Source organism: Triturus cristatus, chromosome 10 (assembly GCF_964204655.1).
Source record: "Triturus cristatus chromosome 10, aTriCri1.1, whole genome shotgun sequence".
Classification (NCBI taxonomy): Eukaryota; Metazoa; Chordata; class Amphibia; order Caudata; family Salamandridae; genus Triturus; species Triturus cristatus.
The window spans coordinates 491191828-491212946 of NC_140593.1; the positions used below are offsets into that span (position 1 = coordinate 491191828).

General features: G+C 38.7%; 1 protein-coding gene across 6 annotated transcripts in view; it reads left to right on the top strand.

Moving 5' to 3' along the window:
- Positions 1 to 21119, top strand: part of LARP4B (La ribonucleoprotein 4B) — an 843857-nt gene that overhangs the window by 375046 nt on the left and 447692 nt on the right. For all 6 annotated transcript variants that reach the window (XM_085631918.1, XM_085631912.1, XM_085631915.1 and 3 more), the window contains one exon: positions 11251 to 11361. In XM_085631918.1, the coding sequence (XP_085488044.1) occupies positions 11251 to 11361 (111 nt within the window). The remainder of the gene's footprint in view (positions 1 to 11250; positions 11362 to 21119) is intronic.

The following is a 21119-nucleotide window of genomic DNA, read 5'->3' on the forward strand; positions in this document are numbered from 1 at the left end:
CATGGAGCAGGCTATTCCCAGCTGTGTCTTTCCTATATAGACTCGTTACAAGTTTCCCATCAATGACCTCAATATGGGTATCTAGGAACTCCACCTCCCTTTTGCTGATGTTAGATGTAAGTCTAATATTGTATGGGTTTGTGTTGAGTTCATTAATGAACTCGACAGCTTCTTGTTTATCACCACTCCATACAATGAATAGATCGTCGATATACCTGAGCCATACAGCTACTGACTCAAAATATTTCGTTAGGGATGGATTTGATCGAATTTCTTCTTCCCATTTACCTAGGAAAAGGTTTGCAAATCCAGGTGCGAAGCACGTTCCCATAGCCGTGCCTCGCACCTGCCTGTAGAGTACCCCATCAAACATGAAGATGTTATTTTTTAGACATATCATCATCATGTCAGCCAACATGCGTGTATGTTCAAGATAAGTGATGGCTCTAGTGCCTAAAAAGTGCATACAGGCTTCGACCCCCTGGACGTGGTCTATTATAGTATATAATGAGTTCACGTCCAGGGTAATCAGGTGGTAGTTCTCGTTCCATATGAGACCATCTAGTTTGTTCAGGAAATCTTTAGTGTCTTTGACGAATGATGGTAGATTCATGACATACTCCTTTAAAAACTGATCCACATATTTGGATACATTTTCGTTAACACTGCCCATAGAAGACACGATTGGTCTCCCTGGTGGAATAGTGGGGTGTTTATGGAGTTTAGGGAGAAGATACAGAATGGGTAATTTCGGAAAATCACGTTTCAGAAAACAGTATTCTTGCCATGAGATGATACCCAATTCTTGCCATTCCGATAATCTTTGCCATGTTGTAACTATACTAGCATTGTATGCTGCAGTATCACATATACAATAATATTCATTGTTACTCAATTGTTCTTTTGCTTCATTGATATACAAATCTTTGCCCCAGAGGACAATATTCCCGCCTTTATCTGATGGTCGTACGACCAAATTTTTGTCCTTCGATAATGACAAAATAAATTCGCACTGTTTGTAGGACAGATTTTGTGTACCCTTGGGATTATAGCTTTTATGTTTTTGTTTCTTGAGTTCTTTAGTCACAACATCATGGAATGTATTGATAGCATCGTGGGGTAGATTGGGATAGAATACTGAACGGGGTTTAAATTGGGTGCAAGCTGCTTTGTTTGTTAATATATCCTCTGCATCCGCAGAGTAGGGTGCTCCTAAATCAATTATCGCATCCAACGTGTCAGCATCTCCCACCGTCAATCCTGGTTGTGTGGAAATATCAAATATTGGGGCCATATTCTGTTGTCCTTCACTGTTATTCAAAATATGCCATTTCTTCAATTTTACTTTTCTAATGAATTTAAAAATGTCAATACGCGTATTAGTATAGTTAAAAAGTTCTGTAGGACAAAAGATTAGCCCAAGACATAGAGTGGTTTTTTCAAACTGGGACAAAGACCCCAGTTACCCCGTTGCTAGGCACTTTAAGGAACAGCATCAAAGTAACCTCAAGCACTTTAAATATCATGTGTTGGATGCAGTGCCCTTTACCAGGAGGGGAGGTAACAGAGAAAGAAACCTTCGGCGTTTAGAGACCAGATTTATTTTGGAAATGGACACCAAGCACCCTGGGGGTTTAAATGTTTGTGAGGACTTACACACATATTTATGAGACATAACCCTCACATAACTAAGTAGGATTGTTTACATTGAGTCATTACATTACTCTCCACTTAATCCATCAGTGAATCTTTATTATTCTCACATATATTCCTCAAATGCTACTCTGTTGAGTTTATGTCAAATCATGGTCAGAAGTTTACACATATATATTTTATGATCACATTTTAGGAGTAATTTTAGCTAATTTATTGATACAATTTTTTAGGTTGAAATGATTTTATAATGGTTTTATAATTCATTATGTGGGAATCAACCTATTGCTTTGTTCAATGATTACCTATGGATTTTATTATTTCCATTTTATTCCATTTCTGTGTAACACAAACTGCGTGATGCTTTTGTCATCCTACCTTCGTGTTAAGGCATTTATGCCACACATTTACCTACATACATATATATTTATGTGTATTATCCGCACTCTCTTTTGCACACAAGCACCTTTTTGCACATATTATTTTTTTAAGCACATTTGCACATATATATATATATAGTAAAAAATCAAAATAAATTTATTAAAAAAAAATCAAAACAAAATAAAATATAGTTCAAATTGGGATCTCGATTTTAGAATTAATTACGTTATGGGGACAGTTCTCTTTTTTATGCACTTAGACACTTTATATACATAACTTTACATGGTTGCCGTACGATATTTTAGATGATAGTATCAGGAATACGCCAAGGGGTCAATATGTATGTATACAGAGATCCCCACCTACCCTCACAAAACAGTTGAGGAACAGAAAATAGGGTATATTATGTTAAATAGGATTGACTAATGAATTAAAATTGTATTTTTTATATATTTTAAATCCTATTATCTTAATCTTGTGAATTTATTCCATGTATTTTTAAGTCATATGATTACCCTATATTTGGCATGTATTCCTTACTCTTATCGATCATACAACAATTTTTGGAGGCATTTAAGCCCTAAATGTATATTGTTTGTATTTACATGCATTGCTATGTATAAATGTAGCGCAATTTAATGGCAGTAACTCTTCCATGTTTACACTTTTTTTGATGGTTTGCACTATTTAAAGGGACATGCCGCCCATGCGCTGTTGTGTGAACAAGGTCGGAGTTTCCCGACCGAAACGCGTCATGGCGACATGGTGGTGAGCTAAATAAAGCATTTTCGACGAATTTGGGTCTGCTCTTGTTTTCCGTCGTCACGAAGGAGTTTAAGCAAGGATCATTGAATATATATATATATATATATATATATATATATATATGTGTGTGTGTGTATATATATATATGTGTGTGTGTGTATATATATATATGTGTGTGTGTATATATATATATGTGTGTGTGTATATATATATATGTGTGTATATATATATGTGTGTGTATATTATATCAAATGCAGACCCACACAGCCTTCACAGTGTGAGCAAACAAGCCCTCCAGTCGAGAGTGAAGTAAAAGTTGTTTATTCAGCAAGTACTAGCAAATCAGCATTACGACCTAATGATGGTCTTAATCATATGCCAAAATGAGGATCAGTTACTCATAGGTTTAAATACTACTAAGTAACGTGACCGTGAGGAAGGACGAACATGCTCGTTCTCAATTCATGTTATATTCTTCACAATGTTCTTGTATCAATTTTAAAACTTAAGAGATCAGTTCACATGTTTTAACAATCCCCTACTCTTAAACAGTATGTTTTGAATGTTTAGTAAAAAATTCGAGTGGGTCATTGATCAGATAATTCTCCAATTTCTGGAACTACCAAGTCCCTAATGCATTGTTACAGGTTTTCAAGCATTGCCATGTGGATTGGCATTTTTAAATAATTCGCGTTGAAGGATCGCTGTTGCGGCTGTGTTGTATTGTGTCGAGGAAACTAAGATGCGCAATACCGTGTGGATTTACAGGGGTTCGGAACCCTGGCACGGCCCACCTTTGCAAGCGGCTTGGGTTTCACGCGAAATATATATATTCATTCCAATTTCTTCTTTCTTGTCATGGACATCTCTATACAATGCTCTTCTTCACATTACATGCTCACCCGCCGCGCAGTAAAACAATCTAACAATGGAGTTCATGACCATGCGCAGTACCAGCAAGAGGAGGAGTCACAATACCTTGCGACTCAAAGGACTTTCTTCAAAGATAAACAAATTGCACACATCCGGGCCCAACACAAGGCGGCAGGATAATGCACCGCATGTGAACCTACAACACTAGATGTCACAAACAGATGCTTACTGGGTAAGTAGAAATTTCCATATATATATTTATATAACATCCCGAAAAAGCAATGGCAAGCAATTCAATCATTAAGAGAAGACGATACTGTAGAGATCAAACCCTCTGACAAAGGGAGGAACGTTGTGATTTTCAATAAAGATCAATATTCTAAGAAAGCCATGAGACAACTTAATGACCGAGAATGCTATTTGCCCATCAAAAGAGGGGAATATGTAAAGTGCATTAAAATACACTTATTGAATTGGATGGACAAAGGCATGCTGGATCGGGAAGAATATCTATTCCTGCATTGTGAACAACCAGTCCTTCCAACCTTTTACCACCTCCCGAAAATTCACAAGGATTTGGTAAAACCACCGGAAAGACCAATTGTGGCTTCTATAAATAGTCTTTTGGAAATTGCATCAACATATATTGACTTTTTTTTATTTCCCCTGGTCAAAGACTTGGCCTCATATGTACGGGACACTCAGGAATTTCTGAGATTAATTGAGTGCATTACATGGGAGGAAGACATGCTGCTTATCACTCTTGATATAACTAGTTTATACACATGTATAAATCATGAGCAAAGCATCACTGCGGTAAAATGGTTCCTCAACAAGAGATCTCTTAAATTTCAAAAATATAATCTTATGCTCCTGCATATCATCCTGTTCTGCCGATTTACGTTCTCAGGGCAATTGTACAGGCAGCAACTCGGAACCGCAATGGGCATGTGCTTCGCCCCCAGCTACGCAAACCTTTTCGTGGGCTGGTGGGAGAAGCACGTAGCCTGGAGTGAAAAACACGAGCACTGGATTGACAAAGTGGCGTTGTGGGCTAGGTACATAGATGACCTTTTTACTGTGTGTCGGGGTAGCCGTTCCTTGGCTGAGGAATATATTGCCTCATTTAACACCAATTATCTGAATCTGTCATTCACAGGGCACATTAGTAACACCAAGGTATGCTACCTGGACTTGGAAGTCTATGTTGAGGAGGCTAACCTGCTGACCAGGCTATGTAGAAAACCAACAGCAGGCGATTCTGTTCAGCACACAGGAAGTTACCACCCGAAAAGCCTGATCAAAATATATAAATATACGTCTTAAGCGTAACTGTACGATCCAGCTAGACTACCATGAAGCTAAAACTGCAGCTCTAGAAAGATTTAAAGCTAGAGTGTACACTAATGTCACTCTATATCAGGCCTAGGAAAGAACAGACAAAGTAAGCAGGTCGGAAATCCTGAAAATAAAACCAACACACACTCCTAAAAGATCAACACAGGGAGGACCAGTAAGGATGATCACCCACTTCAATGAAAAGTCAGGCGATATAGTACAGATCTTCAAAAAGTATTGGGATATCCTCCAAACTGATAATGTATTAAAGCATAGTATTCCCACATGACCCCAGATAACTTAGACAATGTCAATCATTAAGTGGCTATCTGGTACACAGTTCCTATGATGCCACCCCTCCTAAAATAGACAAAGTTACAGGCTTCTAGGCTGCATGAGTTGCAGGTCGTATAAATACAGTCATGAAGGGGTCTTACAAAGGTAGACAACAGGACTCCAGACCAACTAGAAGCATTAAACAACTTTTGAACTGTATCTCATAGTACACGGTGTACTGCCTAGAATGCCCTTGCCCTAAATGCTACATAGGAAGCACTATACACCCTACAAAGAAACGCCTTCTAGAGCACATGCGAACGATCACCAAGAAGGATGTAACTTAACCAGTGGCTCACCATTTTGAATTTTTCCACCAAAGGAATCGAGACCTCCTCAAATTCTTTTGTATAGATCAAGTCAAAAAGAATGAAAAAGGGGGTGAAAGAATAAAAAAAACTGCGTACATTAGAATCAAGGTACATAATATCTTGAAACAACGGCCCCACTGGGCCTTAACAATGATGAAGATATGTGGGTACACCTCGAATAATAGGAGAAATCATATGCTTTGGGCTATGTCACATTTCTCTCACTATGGGTGATAGGACTAGCCTTAACAATCTAGCCTTTGGTATCAGAAACCACCATTGGCTAAGAACTGCTATAAGTAGGTCTCTTGACCTTGGGGTTTAACCAACTAATTTACCCCCTTCTTTTTATGAGATTTGCACCCACATTCCGTGACATGTTTGCCCATTTAGGGCACAGTGGGAGACTCTTCTCTAAATGCATTCCTAAACAGGCAAGAATTTTAGATAGGAAATATGATTGTAAATAATGATGAATTTTCTAGATGAATTACTATTATCTTTATTCCCTGTGCCTCAGTGTCTATTAATTGTCTCCCTTATTGTCCATTTTAGTCCAATTTCTTTTTTTTAAATTTGATTCACTTATGGTTTGGTTTATATTGTTTGCACATGTTTATATTGAAAACCACGTTACAAGATGGCAAACAGTGAATTTTGTAATCTACTGTGATTAATAGACTATCTTCTCTTTTTACGATTAACACGTGATACGCTGTTTGAGTAAAATGGCTCAGCGGGAAAACAGAAACTGAGATAGAAGAAGGCGTAAAGCCGAAACGCGTTTGTCAGGGCAGGAGGCCTGCACATTAAAACACTTTGAAGAGAATTTCTGTGTGTTCTCTCGTCTTTGGCGTTTGAAAGTAATCTCCTTTGTGGTCTTAGATATAGCGGCTCACGACCGCTGAAGTCAAGCACCCGGGACGCGTGGTGCGACAACTCTTTGTGCTGTTATATATATATATATATATATACACACACACACACGTATTTATATGTGTGAGTGTGTATATATTTATATATCGTTTAGTTCTCTTGCTCCAATTCAAGATTGAGCTGGCTCACAAAGGACGGTGTATGGTGAACAAATGTTTATTCAGATAGCAGGTGAGGACCATTCAATGCATTTTGGTTTCTTTTGAAGCCTTAGTCATAAGTGATTTCATCACAGTAAAGATTAAAATATACCTATATTGTGAAAAGGGGGGGGGAAGTTCAGCATAAAGACTAACAGCATAGTATCTCTGTAGGAAGATGGCTCTTTATATGCTATACCAAAATACTGTATAGTGTGCACAGAGTCCAGGGGATCCCCAGAGACTTTACAGAGGTTAAAGTAGATAATACTGAACTCTTTTGTGGTAGTAGGGTTTGAGTAGTCAGGCTTATCAGAAGGTTGTGTTCAGCATTTATTGTACACACTCTGGCACGAAAGGATTGCACACACTCGGACAGAATCCAAGACTTATTGTTTTATATAAAAATATTACTTTGTTACTTTTATTTCTAAAACCAAGAGAACTCAGTTACAGGTAAGTGCCAGTTTTAAAATGGCAATACTTTTCAGGTACAGTGGAAATGTGTTTGCAAAAGCGGTAAAAATACCTTACAGTGTTATTGAAAATACTTTGTGGTGTCAATCAACAGCAGCAGTAACTTAGCAATGGAACAGATAAACAGTGCAAATAACAAGCCATACAAGGCAATCATATGGGAGGAAAACAGGTATGTTTTACAGGTAAGTACTCTTACACATCCAGTCTTCGGGGCTTTAGACCAACACTGAGCAAGGTACAGATCAAGGTACGCACTGGGGCGGCTGGGTGTAGAGGTCACTGGACCAAACGTTAGTCAGTGGAGACTGGGGGCACCCACAAGAGGTGCTGGTTGCAGGTAAGTACCCGTGATTTCAGGGCAAAAGCCCTGGGTTTAAAGCAAGCACGGATCAAACGTCCTAGCAATCAGTAAAGACCGTCCTGTAGCTGGGGAGTTCATAATGAAAAACTCCCAGCCCATGCTCTCAGTATGGCTTTTCTGCACTTACAATGTCTAAGAATGAACTTAGACACTGTAGGGGCATATTGCTCATGCAGTTACGCCCTCACTTGTGGTATAGTGCACTCTGCCTTAGGTCTGTGAGGCCTGCTAGAGGAGTAACTTGCGTATGCCGCAGGCACTGCAACAGAACCCCATTTCCCTACAATCGCCACTCCACATAATTCCAATGTATAGAAAACAGACTATTACATTCAGAAAACTTAATTAAAAAAAGAGATATGACTAATGGAATATTGAAGAAAAAAAAATCATTATTCATACCGTAATCAACATGATTTCAAGTCATCCTATATATCCATAAGTATACTCCTTTCCCAATGCAGTGTATATCTCTTTAACAACAATTTCGATCAAGTGGCCTAAGTTTTACAATACTTGCTGCAACCAAAATTTCAAATATTTCAGCATATATCCCGGTTTTAGCAAAAACTGCATATTATGTAATCAAATTTGTCTTCACTTATGTCAGCGACAAGTTCATATTCCAATATCTAGAAGAGGGAGAATAATAAAGTATTAATAATATAGACATTTAAAATAATTAAACATCAACTTTTCATCACAAAGGCATTTGACCAAAACAAGACAACATAACAGTTGATCAAACAATTCTACAGATGAACATAGATCTCTTCATCAACATTTAACCCTCAATGTTCCTTTCTGTTGAGAGACAGAATGTACTTGGACTCCAGTCTGCGCAATAATATTTCCCTATTACCTCTGCTCATATTTTTGTTTAACTTGATCTTTCACACTAAACCTAATTTTACTGGTATCACCTCCATGCTTGAGATAGAAATGAGTAGCAATGGGCTATGAGAGGTCATTATTTTTTACGCTAGTGTACCTGCAAAATGGTACTACTAACTTACAGCTTAGGACAAGGACATCTCAAGACATAAACCACATATTCAGTCTTACAATTAAGGTGGCACCTAATTGTGTACTGCTTGCCATTAATGGGATTTTAAATAGAGGAAACTTTCTCCATGTCTACAAGCCTTACACGAGGAACACTTAATGAAACCTTTTCGTGGTTTTAGACAGAGTGCGTACTTTGTGCTAACCATGCTCCTCAGCTCTTCATCCCTCATTGATTACGCTCTTTTGTATGTGATCAGTATTTTTCTAGATATCATTTTGCCAATAATAGTATTGTTTCAAATTGAATGCCAATTTTTAATCTAAATTACTCGAACTGCATTGTGTGCAGAATTATAGTTGGTGATTTTTCTACCAACCCCTTCACCTTGTTTGTCTTTTCCATGCGATTTAAATAGGGCATTCTCTCTTGATATCCTGGCTACTCTGCTCCTCACCATTCCCATCACATCTACCTTATAGCCTCTTTCTTTGAACCTACACACTACCGCCTTCTCCTCTTCTGCATATTTCTTTTGGCAGCTACATAGTGTCTTGCCACTGAGCATTTGTCCATAAGGAATGCTATTTTTCAAGGGCATGCAAGGTACTATTGCCCACATTCGACTTTCTGTAGAAAGTGGTTGTCAATTTACGGTCTTCTATGAGGAGTTTAACATCCAGGAACTCTAATTCTTTGTTACTGAATTTACAAAGTTCATTTTAAGGTAATTTACATTTATTTCTGTGATAATTTCTCCAGCCAGCTTGGCATTACTTTTCCATACTACGAAAGTATAGTCTATGAATCGCACCCAGAGTAATGTGCTCAGTCCATTTATCAGAACCATTTAGTACCTGCTTCTCCCACTAGTATATTTGCAAATTAGCGTATTTGAGGGCAAAGCAGGTACCCATAGCACTTCCACTCTTTTGCTCATAGTTTGTCATTAAACATGAAAATATTCTTAGTAAAGCACCAGTTTAGCATCTGTAGAAGTATCATTTTATATTCTTAATGTTTGATGGGACGTGACCTAAGGAAATGTTTCACAGCTCTTAGTCCGTCCTCATATCAGATACTAGTAGACACATCAAAGGTCCTCAATAGCAGATCTTCATCCCAGCCAACATCAAAGACACACTGTAGAAATTCTGTATTGTCTATAATGTGTAAGAACGTATGTTGGAAACAAAATGGCCTAAGGAAAAATCAAGGTATTTAGAGGTATTCTCAAACAGGCCTTCTTGCGCTGCAATAATTGGTCTCCTAGGGGGAGCTTTGGGGCATTTATGAATTTGAGGGATGAGATCAAACACAGGAATATTTGGAAAATCACTGCACAAAAAGCCATACTTATCCTGACTAATAAGGCCTTCATCTGTCCCCTGCATAAGCTTGCTGCCATACTCTAATCTGACATCCATATAATACTTCCTGTCAGTCTTATCGTTATGGGTGCTGTCATTCAATTGTTTCATCGCCTCATTCATATACATGTCATTTGGCCAGCTCACCAAATAACCTTCTTTATCTGAATTTCTGATAACCCACTCCTTATTTTTTAATGGCTTTCCTATATTTTAGCAACTGGGGTTTCAACTTAAACTGTTTAGTATCCGTCATGTGCTCTATTTTAAGGTCCTGAATGACCAGATCATAAAATGTATCTATATTGTCTTTGGGCATAGTTGGATTACACTTTGACCTGGATTTGAAATGTGTACCACCTTCCTCTGATACAAAGAGTGCCTGTGCTTCAAAATGAATCTGATTTCCCTTCAAATAATCAGTGGACCCCTCAAGTTCATTACATACTTTCAGTGAAATCAAAATAGCAGTAGTCTTCTATCAGTTATTCGTGTACTTTACTGGGCTCTTGTAAAATCCATAACTCCAAAAGTACTTACTTCCTATAATCTTTGTGTCTAAAATTATATAAAAATCTGTTATTTTTATAAATTGGTCTCGGATTTCTTCTTGAGGTTGTCATTTATTGGGTGTGTGTGTGTGTGTGTGTGTGTGTGTGTGTGTGTGTGTGTGTGTCTGTGTGTGTGTGTGTCTGTGGTGTGTGTCTGTGTCTGTGGTGTGTGTCTGTGGTGTGTGTCTGTGTGTCTGTGGTCTGTGTCTGTGTCTGTGGTGTGTGTCTTTGTGTGTGTGTGTGTCTGTGTGTGTCTCTGTGTCTGTGACAAATGCTTAACACTCCCCTCTGATCAGCCTAAACTAGTTGACCACACTACCACAAATAGAGCACTTGGGATTATTAAAGTAAACCCCTGTAAACCAATAAGGGTCGCCAGGACATTTTGCACGTTGGGCCCTTACATTGGCCCACTCAATAAAAAGCCAGCTTCCTACAACCACAACAGCCACACATTGTTGCAGCTTATTCCTTTGGTTTGTCGTTCTTGGTCTGTAATAATTGTTACCTCGATTCGTGCTGTGCTTTCTTGACTAGGGCAGATGCCGCAATAGAATTTATGATAAAAATAAGAATTACTGCAAAGTAGTTTGTAATATTGAAAAATTTGACCTGGTTAATGGCTGAATGTGCTCTTATCTGGTTTTTCTTTGTTACTTCTGAGTTGCATTGTCATAATGTTCACTTTCTATTTTTCAAAATATTTTATTTAGATAAAAATTAATTAGTTTTCACTTAATCATTTATAGGAGGTAGAAGCACTATTTAAAGGAGATCTTTTACCTAAATTCATCAACTGCGAGTTTGCCTACAATGACAATTGGTTTATCACATTTGAATCTGAAGCCGATGCACAACAGGTAAGGGCACTGCATTGTCAAAATTCTCTCAGGCATATTAATAATAATAATCATAATGTGTATTGCCTAGTTAATACAAATTGTTTCAAAACACATTAATATACATTGAGTATTACATTCATAGGCTAAAACAGACAGAATGTTTTTTAGGACAATTTAAAATAAAACTGTGGTTCCTTTCAGGCAGTGATGGCCAAAAGATTTCTGTAAGTTATAACCACTTTAAACATTGAGATTCTCGAAGTGGTTTTCACAGTCGGGTGCAGTCAGCTCAGTGATGATGTAGAAAGAAGGCTGTCAAGTGACCAAAGCCTGTAGGAGAGACTTCTAGTGTAGTTACTGCCATTTTTTAGAGTTTCACAAAGCAGTTTTCCCGCTTCATATTTGTGGTATTGAACATTCTTTGATTGCTAAAACACAAGATCTGATCCGCAAACAGCTAAACGATGGTAGTAGAATAATGGATTGAGCTGTTGTAGGGCTATTGCAGCAGCATATCACAGGAGCCAAAGTATCAACTGTATGTCCGAGCCTAAAATGTTTTCTGCAGTAAATGCATTTCCATGCTTGTTTGATCACTCTGTTAGCAAACTGACCAACTCTGAACATGGCGATGGATTTATTCAATCCTGTAGGTACGTAAAATTTCAGGTTTTTTTGGGTAAGGAAATTAGTAACCTTTCAGAGTATTTTAGTAAGCTGCAGGTTTTGTTGTCCTGTTTGCAAGATTGTTTATGCTGCTGCATATTTAAAATTACTATATTTCGGCTTAGATAAAGGAATTTTCCAGGCTTCATGTATTTGTAGAAGATTTAGTTATTAAAGGAAATTTGATGTCTTGATTTATTCATTGAAGAGTCCTTAAGTTATGACCACAAGTAGTAATTTAGTGTGGCCTGCTTTGAAGTCCTTCATGGTTGCCATACATTAAGTATGTAAGATGCTGACGTGACTGCTTAATAAAATGAAACTCCTCCAAGCTGATTTGAGCCTGTGAGTTAGAGCACGACAAGAGTGAAGAGCTGCCTGAATAAGTTACATTGAATTATGCCCAGCTGGGAAATAACCCGTTGCCATAATAAAGCAATGGTATATACAGCGCTCTTATGATGTCAAAGTCTTAATTAGCCATACAGTACAGTTATTGTCTAATTTCAGAAAGGCAAGCAATTCATTGTTTGCCTTAGATTATATATTTCCCTGATGCTTGGTGAAACTTCCTGTGCTTTGAAACCAGACCCCCAGATAGGCTTCTAATAGTGTACCAATACTATCTGTTAATTGTTTAATAGCCAGCTAGTTTTCGCTGGCTTCCTGCTGCCAAAATAGAGCATGTTTGATTTTTCATGGTTTACTGTTGGATGATTATCATTTTCAGTAGGATTCTAGCCCTCCGAGTGTTCCCATACTAGTATTATCAAATAACTCTGTGTTGTGTGCATACGTAACCTTTGACATTTTTGGAGGGTGTGCTCTTAAATTGTCCAACACTTTAACCATGTCCAAGATCTACGGGTTAGATAAAATGGAGGGTAAAACACACCCCTAGTTAAGGCCTCTGCTTGTATAGAATTTCTTTCAGAGGGAGTTATTGCTCAGTTTTGCCCGAATCGAGTTATCCATTTATACAGCCTGAATAGCTTGTAGCAGTGTATTGTCAATGCCTCAGGAGTTGAGTGGGTGCCAGACTTATTTCTGTTGATAGTGGCCAAGGCAGATTTAAAGTTTGAAGCAAGCATAAAATACAGATTTTGGAGGAGTTATACATTTGTTTATCAGAATTGTAAGCCGCCTACTCTTGATGGTGCCATTGTCTGACGCCTGCCTGGTACCAGGGAATAAGACGCTGTTCATCTGTCCAGTTTAGAAGATCTTTATAAAAAAATAAGACTGACACACAGTTTTGCCAATGTATAAAGCTATGCAATCATTCTTTAATTAGATTCATCAGTTCTTGAGTCTTTTATGTGTAGGGAGCAGAGCATCAATCCTCTCCAGGATGGTGGGCTCAGACCTGAATAATAACACGTTAAATATGAGATGTAACCAGTGTGTCCAGTAGTCAATATTTGTTTCATGTAACGAGATCAGAAGCCTTCTTGGACCCAGATTGCCATCAGATCTGACTTTCGTTACGCATGTTGCTACTAATTTCATTGTGCAGATCACTCCTTATGCAGACTCAAGGCACATGGTTTCCCGAATTTGATGGTCTTTTGTTTCCACTTTAACAGTGCAACGTGGAAACATGACTGTCTCACTGAATAGCTGGCATAATATTTACTATATTTTTGAAAGTTGGATTGTCCTGTGAATTTTATGTAAGCCCAAAATGCCTATCAGCCATTTGAAGTACATATGGGCAGGATGGTGATAAGCTCTTTTGATGTTACTTTTGTCTTCCATACAAGTCCCTTGTAACATTTTTGAAAGTTTGTAAATAATTCAGGATTTTTAGCTGCCTGGGGTTTTGCTTTCAAACTGCTTTTTCTGACATGTCTCAAAAGCTTCAGGAGTTTCCTTTATTTAGTTTAAGTTCCGTTGTGACTATGGTTTGTGAGGCTTGCATAAAGAAGTCTTCCAAGGGTTCCTGACTCCTATCGATGAGTAATGAAGTTGGTGACTGCAGCCCACACACTGATATTTGTTGGTGTTTGGAGGGAGTCTTAGGGGAGTCTTGTCATTGAGTTCACAAACAAGTCTTCTTTTCAAGCTTTTAGTGTGTGAATGTAACTTGTGCCCCATTTTAGCCTTTTCAGTTTTAGGGTGTCAGAGAGATCGCATACATGTAATGCTCTGTTTACTTTCCTAGATTCCATTATTTAGTACTCTTTAATATGATTGATGAAGGAAAGGTGGATGGAGGCTCCACTGTTTATCAACTGGTGTCTCTCTCTGGTTTTGGAGAGGGTAATTTCCCACTTAAGCTACGGTGTGAGAAAATTGGGTTTCAAGGGATTGCTTGATTTAATTTTTTAGAAAGCCTACAAAAGCTTGTATTCGTTAGCCTGAATATGTAAAATGGTTTTCAAAATAGCTAGTCTAATATAAGGTGAAAAATAACCAGCCTTATTCTTACAGGACAATATAAGCGTTCATTTGCATAAACCCAGTTAAAAACCAAAGTTTCCCTTGATTTTCATTAACATTTCTCTTTTTATTAATACATTTGTAAAGCCTTTTTAAAATCAACCTCACAAAAGCCTTTTCAGTATCAAGGGTCGCTATTAGTTCATTTGAGCCCTTTTTCCTCTTCAAACATAACCAAATGCCTTCTGTGTGTGTTATATTGCATTTCTGCCTTATTAAAAAGTCTTGGCGTTTTGTACTATACCAAATGTAATGCTGCTGAGTTAGTTAGAAAATATCCTTGGCTAGGAACTGGGTATTGCAATTCAGAAGTGACAGCCACCAGTATTGTGCTAAAGTATGGTTGAAGCATGGTTCCTCATTTATGTCATTTAGTCCTGGTGAATTGGGACTTATTTTGTCATGGATTCAGTGCTCCAGCATTTTTTTGAATTAGTAGTCACAACTTCATGGAGCTCACCATAGTCCTATAAATCCACCAGCACCCTTTTCTCATATACGTTGTGTTTATTGTCTGATAGATACTCTGATGTTCTTGCTCGTCTTATTCAGGGACCGTATAGAGTCACTTTTGGTCCTTTCTTTATAATGCCGCTCATATCACTGTGGATGTTATAAAAAAAATCCTCTGCGTGATGTAAAAAAGCTGTGCCGTCCTTTTTTGTTTGTTTTAGTGAACTGTTTCATGCCTTCCTCCCAGTGAACTCTGCAATTTGCAAACCCACTGAGGTTCTACAAACATTATAAAGCGATGTTTGAAAGAAATCAAAGCCTATGTCTGTTGAAAGGCCCTCACACTAGGATTGACAACGGAAACGTGACAGTAGGTCATAATTCAAAGGTGTACTAGTCCTTTATTTACTTTTACCTGCACCATTTGTGGAGAGGTTGGTGTCCATTCGAACAACTAGAGAGTTTCACAGGATGAAGGGTTCTCTTTAGGCTTTTCTAATGAATGGTGAATCCAATTTGTTGCACTTTTCATGGCACTCATTAAGTAACTGGAGTTGTGGGATGGGTTGGAAGACAATTCATCATCCCGTCCTTAAAAAGCATGCTTCCCTATTATAAACTGAAACTACTTGTTGCCCTATTTCCTTAACGGCAACCAGAGCACTCTGATTAAACTTTTTGGCTCAAAACCCAAAGTGAACTTGTCTGGTTCCTTGACAGAAAAGCTCAGGAATGAATAGAAAAAGCAAGATACACTTCCTCCTGCATGGAGGAAGATTTCACATTTATATTGAGAAGATGCTGGTTGTCTAGGTCTTCCTACTAGTAAACCCTAAGAATTAAATACTTGCCCCTGTGGTGATTGACATGGTACTTTGCCTGCACTGAAACAGGGCTTTTGCTGTTGTTTGTACTCTTTGAAATGTAGCAGGAACAAGCCCCTAGCTAAGGAGAATTCATTGATTTTGTGATGCAATTTAAAAAAGAGGAATATTCGAGATGGGTGTCGTACGGCTTATTCTTTCCAAAGTAAAACTATGCATTTGTTGAACAACATAAACGTTAGAACTGTGCAAGACTGATTCTGAGCACACCATCAGAATATATTGGCCTTAGTCCTACTAGCTCACAGTGCACCATCTGTACCCCAAACCGGACAAGGTAACAGATGGAATGTGCAACTGTGGAACATGACAACCTTGACTCCCCAAGGAAATCATGGTAACGGATCTAGAGCCTTATCTTTTGGTTACTAATGCGTACCCTACAGAGATACCCAAGAAATACATGACATGCAGTTTCAATGTTTATTGAAGCAGTGTGATTCTTGAGTAAAATACGTGCGTTGCAATAATCAATAGAAGGAAACGGAAAGTCCCAGTTAGGCCAGTATTGTTGATTCTATTGTGATAGCTCTGTCTTCGAGCGGACAATAACAAACATTTTGCGCAGGAACCTATCCCTTGTTTAGAATGTTCAATATATTTGATAATATGCCTATTAAGTGGAAATGTAAGCAAAGCTAGTTCAGAGAGTATTCTCCTGCACAGGCACGCAAACAAATGTGTGTCAAATGTCATCTTGTTTACAAAAAGAAAGCAGCTTTAAAACATGAGCATATAAAATGGTGGTGTTTGTAATTGGGCCTAAAATGTGACCACATGACAGAGGCTGGTACAGGTGCTCAAGGACAACACAACTACCATGTGGTACAACAACAAACACGGCTTGGTGAGATCAAGGACCCTGTGCCCAGAGGCCCTGCACCTCTGGATATGGTTGGATTGCCAGGGTATCTTCCTGGTGGTGAACCCTCTAGGAGGCTCTTTGAATGACAGTTCAGACTAACTCTGTTGATGCTCAGCAGATCACGAGTGGCAGTTGCTCGATCTATTCACCACCTCCGAGAATGTGCAAAGTCAACACACTTTCGCACTGTGGAGTTTCCACTGTGACTCGCTCTGGGACTATTTCCACCTCTAGTGGAACTCAGCGCTCCTGCATGCCCTTCGGACGATACCGCTCCTGCCCCACGATCTCCAGAAGATCAGGACCAACCCGGCCCAAGTCATCCTAGTGGCTCCGGATTGAGCAAGGAGAGTATGGTGACCACATTTCCTGGGCCTGAGAAATGATGATGTTGCCCTCCGGAAGGACCTGCTTTCGCAGCAACAGGGCAGGGTTCTGCACCCGAGCCTTCGCAAACACCACCTTCATGCTTGGAGATTGAGGGGCGACAGCTGAACACTTTTGACCTCTCTTCAGAGGTGGTTGATGTCATCTTGGCAGCCAGGCTTCCCTTGACGAAGATTATACAGCTGTCTTTGGGACAAATTTGTGGTTTCGTGTAACATGCCAAATTGACATCCTTCAGGCCAAGTTATCGTACGTTCTGTTTATTTTGTATCTTTCAGCTCCTTTGACCTTGTTACGGTTGCCAGATCAGCTGCTTTGTGATGTGATTTTTGAAAGGGCTGCCACTTGTTTCTCTTTGTAATGCCCCAACTGGACCTTAATCTGTTCCTTACTTATCTGATGTGCACTCTGTTCGAGCCACTTCAAAGCAGTCTCTTACAGCTCCTTACTATTAAGGCTGTGTTCCTTATCGCCGTCAGCTCGACTCCATCTTTAGAATATAAAAGAACATTCAACTTTTACATTTATCGCACCAAGGAACATTTGGTTGACTATAAGTTCCTTGTGGGGTTCTCTTGAGTTAAAAAAGGTATAGCAGTTCAGAGGAGAACCATCTGCCACTGGATCATGCTCTGCATTAAGATCTGCTATGCAGTTGCCAAAAAGCAGCTTCCAGAAGGACTGCATGCACATTCTACGAGGGCCAAAGCGGCTACCACATGGAGTCCCTGTCCTAGACCTACTTCAGCTATGTGAGAGTCCCTTTATATGTTCACAAAGTACTGTTGTAAGGATGGCCAGGTTCGCCAAGAGGAGTATTTTGCCTGCTTGGTCCTGCAGGACCTTCTGGTTTGAGTCCATTCACAGACCTGCCTCCAAATAAGTACTGCTCCACCAGAAGAGCAAGTTACTTACCTTTGGTAATGTTTCTGATAAAGAATCTATCTAGCTGCAGAGTGATCACTGATCCCTTCCACATGTCAGCGCCCCCCACCCCCGGACTCAGATTGGACCCTATCCATTAATAGGATCTCAATTCCAGGAATTTGCAAACTGATCACAACCAATTTGCTCTTGAGGCTCTGTGTCTGGGGGTGTAGACGGGATCGAAAGCAACTGATATCAGCGCGCCTGTGTAGGGCCCGCACATTCCCGCTGTGGAATGGCCTCAGTTTGGAGATTGACATCGTGCCGTAGTGCTGATGAAAATTTTCCGGAACCTATACGATTCCTGGGGATCATTTGAAAGATGAGGAATTTGTAGTTAGTCTTTACCCGTGAGAGCATTACCTACTGTAAGTTACCTGTTCTTCAGTATTTACTAGGGAACCAACATCTTTTTCGCATTGAGATTGTAGCCACAAAACGTCATCTTGGTCTTTACTGGTCAGTGAGTATTTGAGTAGCAAATAATAACTAAAGTTATAGAAAAAAACTCTGATTTTCCCCATAGCAAATTTTTGAATGAAGCTGTATAAATGCTACTAGTCCCCCAGGTGCATGAACATTACCCACCTTGGAAATACCAGTTTCATCCTATTGTTTAACTCGTATTACCTATATCTCTAATCTATAAATCTTATATAATCACTTCTTACTCTCCCCCATTGTTATAGAAGTTATAGGTGTTTCAGACTATGTGGGTGAGTCAGGAAGTGAGTCTGGTGTCCTCCCTCCCCATTTACCACGTTTCTGTAACTCCCATCAAGCAGTTTTGTCTTCTGTATTAGGACTTTTTTTTTTGGAACAAACAATTCAACCTCATTACCCCAGCACTCACCCCTCCACTGTCTTATGCTTGGGGCCAGAATCAAATTAAATTGGTGTTTATTTTCCTCAAGAGCTAGCGCCTACATTTATCTGATTTACTTTCTTACAACCTCTCTCAATCATCAAATGACATCGAGCTTCTAAAACTTGAGAAGTCTACAGACTCGCACTCAAAAGTCAAGAAATTCAACACATGAAAAGCAGACACAGAAGCCTTTTCCAGTTGAGCATCAACAACTGGGAACTCTGTTCCAGACAATCAACCTTATTAATTACTTTTCAGAAAAGACTGAAAGCTTACTGTTTTAACAGTGCACACTGAAGCTTTTTTTACTCTGTCTTTGGTTTATGCTATCCATCTACCATGCATGCCTATCTCTTTGCTTGACCCCTGCTTATCTTGCTGTCCACCTAGGCTTCATCCCACACCTATTTTGTTAATGCCATTGCTCTCCTTATGGAGCCACCCTTTCATAACAGTATCTTACTCACCCACCACGATATAAACTAATGCCATTCTCAGTACTTTGTGCAGTGTAATACTCTACCTAAACTGCACCTTCACTTCCCTTTGCTTGCCCACTTCTGTCTAGTCCTCTTTCTATGCTTCCACTCCCTTTGTTAACTAGTTCATCACTTGGCGAAATGTTCACCTCCTGGTCTTTTAAATGTTCATGCATACTGGTGCTTTATTTTATGTTTGAAAGTCAAGTCAATTAATCTTTATTCGGATATAAAAATTCCCACAAAAGAACATGACACATACAAAATAAGACATTTCATGATTAAAACACGTTATGCATGGTTAAACATTTAAAATACTTCACATCAACGGGAGTTGGCCAGAGCAACAGCGCTAAAATAACAGGAACATGGGGATTGTAGGGCCACTAGGTAAAAAAGACCCCGAACATAGCAGCATGACATAAAGTGATAAAATACAAGAGTTTGGCAAATTTACAACGGGATACCATAACGTGGGCCAGGCCTCTGTAAACAACATAATACACCATTATAACAGTAAGCCAGCCCATACATATTAGTAAATGGGTCCTTGGCTGGTAAAATGTTAAGAAAAAATGCAAAGGAACTGCATAAAAACAACTACCAAAAAACAAGGAACCATGGCTATGTTTATGCGTCCCACCCATCCCTAACCTCTGAAACCAAGGTAGCTACACCTAATTTCTAGTCTTCCTAAGTTTTACAGCTAATCTTAAAAAGTTCACAGTGCCGAACAACGTAAGGCGGTCAGAGGAAAGTTTCAAAAACAAGAGTGCCACCTTAACCTGGGTAATTTTATTATTTCTTAAAATGGATTTTAAAAATAAAACCCTCGGGTACTCAAATCAAATCAAAATGAGCTTTATTCGGTAAGTTAATTTCAAACCATAAAAGCAAGTACAATATTACATTTCAACAGTTATACAATAAAAAAGTCATATGAATTAAAAAAAAAAAAAACGAGATTTAAAAAGATCTCATGAAAGCAAAACGTTTAGAATATATGCAAAATAGGAATCTTTTAGGGAGGGGAAAATCAGAGATCCTTTATAATTGCATGTTCATTAATTTAGCTCTTATTGTGAACAAGTCTACATTTAATTCAGTATAGAATAAGAATGATATAAAAACAATGTGTACGATATAATAGGATATACATACATAGCCACAAACGCAAAAGTGATCAGATAGTGTCATTATACATAGAAAAAACATGGATAATAAGGTTAATGGTTCTTTGAGGCGGAAGAAAAAGATAACCCCCCCCCCCCCCCCCCCCCCCCCCAACTGCATTATTAGGATGCTTTGGGGGATATACCCAAAACAGCGTTTGGTATCTTATAATTACAATACTCCGTCTTGACATCTATATGCAGTTTGTAACTGTGTCTTCAGTGATGTTTAAACACTATCGCTATTATTAGAAGAGTCTAAAACTATGCTATTTCGACAATTAATAAGATTTTTTTTAAAAGAGATGACATTTAAAATTATGCAATCGTTATCAAGACATTGGAGAGCCATAAAAGCGGGACGGCATTGTCGAATACCCCAAATTTTCAGGATTGGAATTATCCACTTCCTTCTCAGATCATTGTAGAATTTACAAAACAAGATAACATGAATTGTTGATTGCTCAGAAATAGCATCACATGGGCAATTTGGTAAGTTTTTGGACCAGTTATTGACAGATGGAAAGGTGACCAGCCTATGGAAGATGTTCAAACGGAATCGGGTAAGAACAAATCTATTATAACCATTTTCAGATGTTAAGAAATACAATTGCATGCCAAGAGAGGATGTTA